Source organism: Phocoena sinus, chromosome 10 (genome assembly GCF_008692025.1).
Source record: "Phocoena sinus isolate mPhoSin1 chromosome 10, mPhoSin1.pri, whole genome shotgun sequence".
In the NCBI taxonomy this organism is placed as follows: Eukaryota; Metazoa; Chordata; class Mammalia; order Artiodactyla; family Phocoenidae; genus Phocoena; species Phocoena sinus.
The window spans coordinates 5,213,562-5,223,848 of record NC_045772.1 but is presented as its reverse complement, the minus strand read 5'-3'; the positions used below and the strand labels follow the sequence as shown (position 1 = coordinate 5,223,848).

The following is a 10,287-nucleotide window of genomic DNA, read 5'->3' as shown; positions in this document are numbered from 1 at the left end:
TTTCTCTGTCTTCTGATTTAGTTTAATAGGGCTTCTTGAATCTGTGGCTTGGTTTCTTTAATCAATTGTGGAAATTTCTCATCTGTTTATCTCTTCAAATATTATTTCTTCTCCATTCTCTTTCACTTCTCCTTCTGGAACTACAGTACATGTCAGTTACATGTTTCCTATGACTGCTAAATGCTTTTCTGTTTTCCATCCTTTTGTCTCCATGGTTTTTATTCTGGGTATTTTCTGCTAATACATCTTAAGGTTCATTAATTCTCTCTTCTGCTGCATCTAATCTGCTTTTTAATTAATTAATTAATTAATTTTTTTTTTTTTTGCGGTATGCGGGCCTCTCACTGTTGTGGCCTCTCGCATTGTGGAGCACAGGCTCCGGACGCGCAGGCTCAGCGGCCATGGCTCACGGGCCCAGCCGCTCCGCGGCATGTGGTATCCTCCTGGACCGGGGCATGAACCCACGTCCCCTGCATCGGCAGGTGGACTCTCAACCACTGCGCCACCAGGGAAGCCCAAATCTGCTTTTTTAAATTAAACTTTTTCCTTTTGAGATACTTGTATATCACAAGCAATTGTAAGAAGTAATGCAGAGAGATCCCTTTACCAAGTTTTCCCCAGCGGTAGCTTCTTGCGAAAGCTGTATTACAGTGTCACAAAGAGGATACTGAGCTTGATACGGTCAAGATACATAACATTTCCATCACCACAAGGATTCCTCCTGCTACCCTTTTACAGCTACATCCACATCCCTCCTGCCTTCACCTCTTCCTTAATCCCTGAAAACCATTAATCTGTTCTCTACTTCTATAATTGTGTCATTTCAAGAATGTTAAATAAATGGAATCATACGGCATGTAGCCTTGTGAGATTGACTTTTTTTTTTTTTCACTCAGGATAATTCTCTGGAGCTTCAACCAGCTCACTGCACACATCAGCAATTCCTTCCTTTTTTATTGTTGAGTATCACACCGTGTGGACGTACGGTTTGTCTAACCAGCCACCAGTCGACGAGCATTTGGATACTTCCCAAGTTTGGGGGTCTTACGAATAAAGCTGTTATCAACATTCACATACAGGTTTTTGTGAGAACATCAGTTTTAATTTACCTGGAATAAATGTCCAGGAGCACAACTGCTGGGTTGTGTGGTAGTTGTACGTTGAGTTTTTAAAGAAACTGCTGAACTGTTTCCCAGAGTGACTATACCATTTTATATTCCTACCAGCAACGTATGATGGTTCCAGTTTTTCCACATCCTTACCAGCATTTGTCACTATTTTAAATTTTTGCTATTCTAATAAGTGTGTAATGGTATCACACGGTGGTTTTGATTTGCATTTCCCTAATGGCTAATGATTTTAAATATCTTTTCATGTACTTATTTGTTGTTGTCTGTATTTAACAAAAGAAGTGCAAAACTTACACTCTGAAAACTGCAAAGCATTATGGAAAGAAATTTTAAAAGACCTAAATAAATGAAAGACATCCCATGTTTTAAAATACTTAATATTGGAAGTCTTAATGGAAGACAATATTTTTAAGATGACAATACTCCAAACTGATCTTTAGATTCAGCAAAATCCCTATCAAAATTCCAGCTTGCACCTTTGCAGAAGTTGACAAGCTGAACTTAAATTTCATATGGAAATGCAAGGGACTCGTAATAGCCAAAACAATCTTGGAACAGAAGAACAAAATCATGAGACCCACACTTCCCAATTACAAAACTCACTCCAAAGCTACTAATCAAAACTGTGGTCCTGGCATAAGGATGGACTTATCAATCAATAGACTAGAATTGAGAGTCCAGAAATAAACCCTCATATTTGAGATCAGTTGGTTTTTGACAAGGGTGCCAAGACAATTACAAATGGTGCTGTGACAACTGGATGTCCACAAGCAAAAGAATGAGTTGGGCCCCTACCTCACCATACATAAAATTAATTCAAAATGGTTCAAAGACCTAAATGTAAGAGTTAAAACCGTAAAGCTCTCAGAAGAAAACATAGGGATAAATCGTCCTGAGCGCAGATTAGGCAATGGTTTCTTAGATATGAAGCTAAAAGCACAAGCAACAGGATACAAAATAGATAAATTGGACTTCATGAAAATTATTGGTCTTCTGGAGATCCTCTTTCGTAAAATATTTCTTCATATCTAATAGGATTGCTTGGATTTTTTTTTTTTACTGTTTACTTAAAAATTTTTTTAAGTTACTCTTTCTGAAAACTTTTTAAAATTAAGGTATAATTGATGTACAAATTATATTAGTTTCAGGTGCATGACATTATGACTCCATATTTTTCTTTCTAATTTTGAGGGTTCTTTATATAGTCCAACTACTAGTTCTCTGTTGGTTATGTGGTTTGCAAAGATTTCCTGCCAGTCTATAGCTTGTCTTTTCATCTAGTTAACGGGGTTTTTCACAGAGCAAAATTTTTAATCGTGATGAAGTCCAGTTGATCAATTTTTGCCTTTTAAGAATCATGCTTGGGCTTCCCTGGTGGCGCAGTGGTTGAGAGTCCGCCTGCCGATGCAGGGGACGCGGGTTCGTGCCCCAGTCCGGGAAGATCCCACATGCCGCGGAGCGGCTGGGCCCGTGAGCCATGGCTGCTGAGCCTGCGTGTCCTCAGCCTGTGCTCTGCAACGGGAGAGGCCGCAACAGTGAGAGGCCCGCGTACCGCAAAAAAAAAAAAAAAAAAAAAAAAAAAAAAATCATGCTTCTTTGCCTAGCCCTAGATCCTGAAGATTTTCTCTTTCAAATTTTTCTACAGTTTTATCGTTTTGCAGTAAACATGTAAACCCATGATCCACTGAGAGATAATTTTCCCTTAAGGTATGAGACTTAGGTACTTAGGTCAAGATTCCATTTTTTTTCGCCTATGAATGTCCACTTGCTCCAGCACGATTTGTTGAAAATGCTGTCTTTCCCTCAACAAATTGCTTTTGCTCCTTCTTCAAAAACCAGTTGGGCATCTTGGTGTGGGTCCGTTTCCGTGTTCTCTATTTTGCTCCATAGATCTGTGTGTCTGTCCCTCCACCAACACCATATAGTGTTATTTTAGCTCTATAATAAGTCTTGAAATTGGGTAGAATGACTCCTCCCACTTTATTCTTCTTTTTCAAAACTGTTTTAGCTTTGCTAGTCCTTTGTCTTTTCTTTCTTTTTTTTTTTTTTTTTGCAGTAACTGGGCCTCTCACTGTTGTGGCCTCTCCCGTTGCGGAGCACAGGCTTCGGGCGCACAGGCTCAGCGGCCATGGCTCACGGGCCTAGCCGCTCCCCGGCATGTGGGATCTTCCCGGACTGGGGCACGAACCCGTGTCCCCTGCATCGGCAGGCAGACTCTGAACCACTGCGGCACCAGGGAAGCCTTCCTTTGCCTTTTCATATAAAATTTTAAATAATCTTGTATATGTCTTCAGAAAATCTTCCTGGGGTTTTGATAGAAGCTATGTTAACCTTATATATCAATTTGGGAAGAACTGACATCTCTACTATGTTGAGTCTTCCAATCCATGAACAAGGTACATCTTATTTTCGGCTGTGTTGGGTCTTTGTGGATGCGTGTGTGCTTTCTCTAGTTGTGGTGAGCGGGGGCTACTCTTCGTTGCGGTGTGCTGGCTTCTCATTTTCGTGGCTTCTCTCGTTGCTGAGCACGGGCTCTAGGCGCATAGGCTTCAGTAGTTGTGGCACGTGGGCTCGGTAGTTGTGGCGCACGGGCTTAGTTGCTCCGTGACATGTAGGATCTTCCCGGGCCAGGGCTCGAACCCGTGTCCCTGGCATTGGCAGGCAGATTCTTAACCACTGTGCCACGAGGGAAGCCCCTCCTCATTTATTTAGATCTTCTTTGATTTTAGCAGCTTTTTATAGTTTCAGCACAAAACTCACATATGTGTTGTTTTAGACTTACACTTTAATTTTTTAAAGAAATTGTAAATGATATTGTAATAATTTTAGCATTCATATGGTCATTGCTCGTACCTAGAAATACAATTGGCTTTTGTGTGCTCACCCATGATCTTTTGAACTCACTTATTGGTTCTAGAAGTCTTTTTTGTAGCTTCCTTGCCTTTTTTTTTTTTGTAGACAATCACATCATCTGCAAATAGGGACAGTTTTAATTCTTCCTTTTTCATCTTCATGCCTTTTATTTCCATTTCTTGCCTTCGTTGCACTGGTTAGCACTTCCAGCACCATCCTGAATACGAGTGGTGAGAGCAGACATCCTTGCCTTGTTTCCGGTCTAATCTGCCTTTAAACCCATTTATTGAGGTCTTATGTCTGGTTATCATACTTTTTATTTTTTACAATTTCTAATTGGTTCTTTAACATTTTCCTGTATTATATTTTTACGGTTTTCCGTTTTTAGAAATAATAATTTTGTACATTTTGAGCATATTAAGTGCAGCTGGTTTGGAACTTCTGTGGGTCTCTCCTGTGATCCATCACTGCTGCTTCTCATGTACATTGTTGCACTGTGTGCCTGGTTACCTCTGAGGGTGTGACAGACAGAATAGATCTGACAAATCGTTTGTAGAAATATTTTGAAGCCTGGGATGATGAAACCTCTCTGGAGGAAGATTAGTGTGTGGTGCTATAAGTTACATGGGAGTGCTAGCAATCTGGGACCCCCTTAATCCAATTTCAGGATTTGGGTGTCTCTGGGCCCCCAGGTGAAGTGGAACTGAGTGTAAGGGGGGTCCACCCTTACTCCTGGGTGCAGCCTTTGAGGTCCTCATCCAAAGTGGGGGTGACGCATCCCTCCCTCAGGTAGTCCAGGACTCCAACCCCCTCCCCCTAGCCTGCTAAGCCGGAAAACCATGGCCCATCCTCTCATTCCCCTGTTTCAGAATCAGCAAGTCCCCAGGGGAAAAGCAGCCCCAAGTGCAGACCTCATCTTCCTGAGTTTCTGTCTTCTCCCAGACCTTGAACTCAAAATTCTTCGCTACCTTGTCAGCTCTCTAATGCCCTCCGGTAGTTTTAAAAAATACATGTGGCCCAGGGTTTCTAGCTTTTCTCAGGGTGGGGCTGGGGTGGGCGGGGTAGTCTGAAGACCTGATCTGCCATCACTGGGGGTGCATGTTGGAGCGCGCCTTTCAGACGGGTGAAACGAAGACATATTCGAACACTGGTGGTAATGACCCACCATGACCCACCAGAGGGGGGATATCCGGGATGCAGGACTGAGGGGGATGTTGTCATAGGCAACGGGGGATGGAATCTTTTTTTTTTTTAAACGAGTATAGTTGCTTTACAATGTTGTGTTAGTTTCTGCTGTACAGCAAGGTAAATCAGCTATACATATACATATATTCCCTCTTTTCTGGATTTCTTTCCCATTTAGGTCACCACAGGGCATTGAGTAGAGTTCCTTGTGCTCTACAGTAGGTTCTCATTAGTTATCTATTTTATATATAGTAGTGTAAATATGTCAATCCCAATCTCCCAATTCATCCCACGCCCCCCTTTCCCCCTTGGTATCCATACGTTTGTTCTCTACGTCTGTGTCTCTATTTCTCCTTCGCAAATAGGTTCATGTATACCATTTTTCTACATGATTCCACATATATGCGTTCATATACGCTATCCTGAGATATGACCCACTGCAGATAGGAGCCTGGATGCTTCGTTTTGTGGTCGCTTCCTTGCCTGTGTGGAGTGAAGATGGTAATCCCAGCAGGACCCCTTGGCCTGGTCACGGTGTGGAGGCAGGTGGCCCCTGCTTTCTGCAGACCTTTCTCTCTGGGGGGAACTAGTGCTTGTCTAGTGAGAGCCATGGGCTGTGCTTTCTTCCTGTGAAAGCTCCAGTTGGCTGTATCCCGTGGCTCAGGAGCTGAGGAGGGGAGGAAGGATGTAAGGGGAAGCTGTGGAGGTCCTTGAACAAGCAGGCTGGGAGCCAGCCATGCTCAGCTCACCCGCCGCCGCTGACGGCCACCAGCTTACGAAGTCCTGCCCAGAAGTGCATCCTTTCCACGCTCAGAGGCTGCTCTTCCACGGGATAGATCCGGTGGTGTCTCTCCTTTGCCCCCAGCCTGCCCATGGCTCCCCACTGCCCATACACTCAAGTCTGAGACATTCGGCGGGGTGCCCAAGACCCTGAAGCATCTGGAGCCCTTCTCATGTTGTCACCCCTGCCAGCTGGGGCCAGAAATGACCCTGCGCTAGGGTAAGGGACGACTGGGAGAGAGAAGGCAGCTTTCTAGCACAATCTCTACTCAGAAGGTTATTCTGTCCGCTCCCCAGTGCCAAGGCAGGGAGGTGTGTAAGTGTGTGTATGTGTGTGTGTGCATGTGGCCGTGTCCTGGCCCGGTCCTCCTTGCCTGGAAACGGGGCTCTCCAAAGAAGCCTCAACGTGCCCCAAGAACGTGCCCGCAGCAAAGCAGTGATGTCAATCCTGGCCTTTTCCCGGTCCTTTTCCTCTGCCCCAGCCATGAGGCTGGTGGTGTTGGCGGGGAGGAGGGTGTGTGCTGAGAGTCTGCGCCATCCCATGGGACTCAAGTCCATTGGGGTGGCAGGAAGAGTTGACTAGCACTTAAGACGGAAATTCCGAGCTGAGCTGGGCCCGGAGGGACACTGCTCTGGCCAAATTGGGAATGAGGTTGAGGAGGGGGTGGACAGGCTCCAACGTGGCCCCCTCGGGCGACAGTTGTTGGAGGTGCAAAACCCCTATTTGCCCAATAAGTGTGTCTGTCCCTGCTGGAGCAGGGGGTCTGGTCTTCCTCCGTGGATCCACCGGCTGGAGGTGGACTCAGCCACTGGGGGCCGTCTTCTGAGCCAGGCCTGGAAACACACTGACCCGCAGAGCTGCTCTCACGCTGCACCAGCCTCGGGCGCAGGGAAAGGGGGTGGTGCTGGGGGTGGGGGTTGCGAGGGGACGGCGCTGCATCCCCGGCAATCGTCGCTGACGGCCCGCGGCTTGCAGCCCCTCCTGCCGCCCTCCAGTGCCCCTTTGGAGGCTCTGTCTCCTTTCCGACCTCAATCTTGCCCTCTGGGAGGTGGTGTCCATCAGGCCTCTCCATCTGCCTTTGGGCTGGACTCTCTGAGGCTTCCCGGAGGGACCCATGTGATCAGCTGCCCCTAACAGCACCCCAGCAGCTTCTTAGCTGAGACCCCAGGCCCTGGCCGTCCACCCTCCCGACAGAGTGACCACAAATGTGAGCGCAGCTTCCCCCGAGCACATTTTTGAAACATTAAAGCAAATTTTAATACAGGGAAGAGTTGACGTGGCACTCCTTTATTAAAACCTAAGGACATCTTTATAAAAACTACTGTATATAAAGACAAAAGCAGTGCAACAGCGGTCCGTGTAAAACACATCATTATTATTATTATTACATTATATTATTTTTAGGAATATTATTGGTTTTTGGTTTTCCCGGTTATCAGCTCTCAGAGAGACCGCACGCCTGCTCATGTGAAGTAGGGGTTTACAGGAGAGAGACAAGTCTGTCCCATGGTGTCTGCGCCCTTGTCCGGCTGATCCCGGGGAGGACACACCGACCTTGAGTGGGGGGGGTCCTACCTTGTCAGGGTGACAAAGCCCCCCACTCTCGCAGTCCCCACTTAGTTACTGCCCATCACCCAGACCCTGACTGTTTGGTTATTTGACAGTGACGTATCCCACTAGCTTTAACTTAGAAGATGCGGAAGAGAAAGGAAGGAACTGAGGTGAGAACTTGAGGTGAGTTTCCAAGAAGAGCTTCTCTTGGGGACACCAGTTTGGCTCCAGTTGTGACCACACTGGATGCCCACAGAGGCCGTGTAATCTATAAGTTTTGATCATACGCACGGTGACCCTTCCTGGGGTTCGCTGACTTTGATGGGATCCTGTACATTTCGGAGAGCAGTTTAGGGCAATTCACAGGGCGCCTTACTGCACCATCCCTGGGGTCACTGTTCACAGCACAGTCTATAGAAACGGTGCCCCCTGGAGGTGGGCACTGCAGCAGCCCTGAATTTCAGTCCGTCAAGGGCAAACAGGTCAGGGCTTTGACGTGAAGATAGGAGTTTTAGGTAGAGTGTAACTAATAGTCAAAGCTGCTCACTCATCAAGCACCTATCTAGCACCAACTGTCTGGCAGCATCTTGGACTGACAACTTGGGGGCGGGGCGAGGGGGGGAGACAATGCCACCTCCAAGGTCACTTACTCTCCTTATGAATTTGAACATTCCTAACCGTTAGGCACAAGTCATTTCACAGGTGATCCCAGCCTCTCCCTCAGACACTGCATGTTCCCTGACATCTCCGTCTACAGCAGGAATAGCTCCCAGAGGGGCACTGGGTAAATATTTGTTGAATAGATGAATGAATGCATGCATGAACAAATGGAATTTCTAGAATCTTCTACCTCACCTGACTGCTCAACTCAACATTCAAGTTTTCAGGCCACGGGCTCCAAAGCTGCATACATTCACTTAATCACCATCTAGTGCTGCATTTGTGCTGTAAGGAGGGGCTGGGGAGCCTGGCGTGGCATCAGTCAGACGGAGGGTGTGCCGTGTTTGTTTTCTGGAGGGGACAGGACATCACCCCAGCCTGGTGGTGAGTTCTGGGGCTGCAGGTGGCAGTGACCAGAGTGTCACCCACTCACTGGGTGGGTAGCTGCCCTGCTGACCTTTCAGATGGCCAGTGGGGACAGGTAGACACTGTCTATGCTCGCCAGGTGAGCGGTAAGATAAGAATCCCCCAAGGTTGCTGCAGAGAGGGGGCCACCCAGACGTGTCTGCAGTGACGTGGCTGCCCCTCCACATGGACAAGAAATGCCCCCAGCAACTCCTCTCGGGGCTATCATGTCAACTTGGATCACTGCGGAATCTGTAAATTTACCTCTGAGGGCCACCTAAGGCATGGCTCCTGCCATGGGTGGGGACCAATCAGACAAGCTGAAAAAATGAAAATAAATCAATCAACAATGTTTAAAAAGTCTGTGACTCTGGGAGACTAATCTTCTTTTACCGCACGACCTCTAGGAGACACAGTAAATGGGGTGTCAGAGGAGCCAGGAGACAGGGCCTGGGCAGGGACCGTGGTCTGGAGGGACAGCAGAGGGCTGGGACACCGGCCTGGTGTGGACAGGGGTCTAGGGGTCTGCTGGGTGCATGGGAGATGGTGCCAGGCCCGATGTGACGGGAATGGCCTAAAGGGAGCTTTTGATTTGACGGTGAGCTGAGAAGCATCTCTTGGTAGAAGAAGCCTGTTAACCCCCATTCCTGGCTGTGTTTCCCCTGATGCCCCCAAGCCCTCCTTTCTAGCCCTGGGGATGAATTTGCCTGAAGGGTTTTTTGGATGAAGAGGAGAAATGCCCCCACTCCAGGAATGCTAGCTGCCTACCTGCTATTTCTCTAAAGCATCCGAGACGGGCTCGTCAGAGAGACGGGATCTACCTGCAGAATCACACGTGTGCACGTGTGCATGTGTGTGTGTACGTGTGCTTTCAGTTAAGGCCTGTTTCCTATAGGTCCCGGTCAGCGTCAGATGTCGGGCTGGCAGCTGGCGGCCCCAGGCCCTTCTGAGCTAGCGGGCTGCTCCTTGAGGTGCAGGGGGATCTCAGAGGTTCAGGTGGGGGCAGAGAGGCCCATGGGTGATACCAGGTATTGGTTCTGCGTAGAGATTCCAAAACGCACAATTACGTTATACACACATGAGAAGGAAAGCATAAAACTGCTCATCATAACACACAGTTCCCAGTGGGAAAAAGTCCTTACAAATACAGGGAGTCAAAGACAAGCTCCTCAGCGGATATATTGCCATCTTCTCTCTCTCCTTTTTGTTTTGCTTTTCGTAGTATTATTCTTGTTATTTTTACAAATTATGTGGTTATAGCCAGAAGCTCACAGTAAAAAGTAAAACCAGGCAGCTCGAAAAATCAGGTTAGGGAGTCACTAAAAAACACTAACTCTGTAAATCTCTACTTGAACCTGTCACTACCCTGCATCTTATTCTCAGGGACACTCCACTCATTGGCGCGTCTGCCTGCCATGGTAGGATGGGGCAGGTTTTTGTCAGGATGGCCCGTGTCCCAGGGGCTTTGAGGAGCCCTTGACATTGAGAGGGAATGAACCGCACACGTGTGCCTTTCAGACGGGCATTCACACCCACGCACACTGCCCTCTCCCCTCAGCCACTCCGTCCCACGCCAACACCCCACACACTTGACAGGTGAGGCTCAGAGAGGTGAAGCGATTTGCCCAATACCACCCAGCGGGGAAGGGGCAGCGAGTGCCGTGGGTCCCTGCACTCCATCCCCTGCATCCCAGGCTGCCCTGTGTCCGTTTGCTAAGTCTG

At 47.6% G+C, this 10,287-nt stretch overlaps 1 protein-coding gene across 1 annotated transcript in view; it reads right to left on the bottom strand.

Moving 5' to 3' along the window:
• Positions 1–9,473: 9,473 nt before the first annotated feature.
• Positions 9,474–10,287, bottom strand: part of SHISAL1 (shisa like 1) — a 79,571-nt gene continuing 78,757 nt past the window's right edge. Inside the window, exon 6 of the mRNA XM_032645415.1 lies at positions 9,474–9,530. Within this exon, the coding sequence (XP_032501306.1) occupies positions 9,474–9,530 (57 nt within the window). The remainder of the gene's footprint in view (positions 9,531–10,287) is intronic.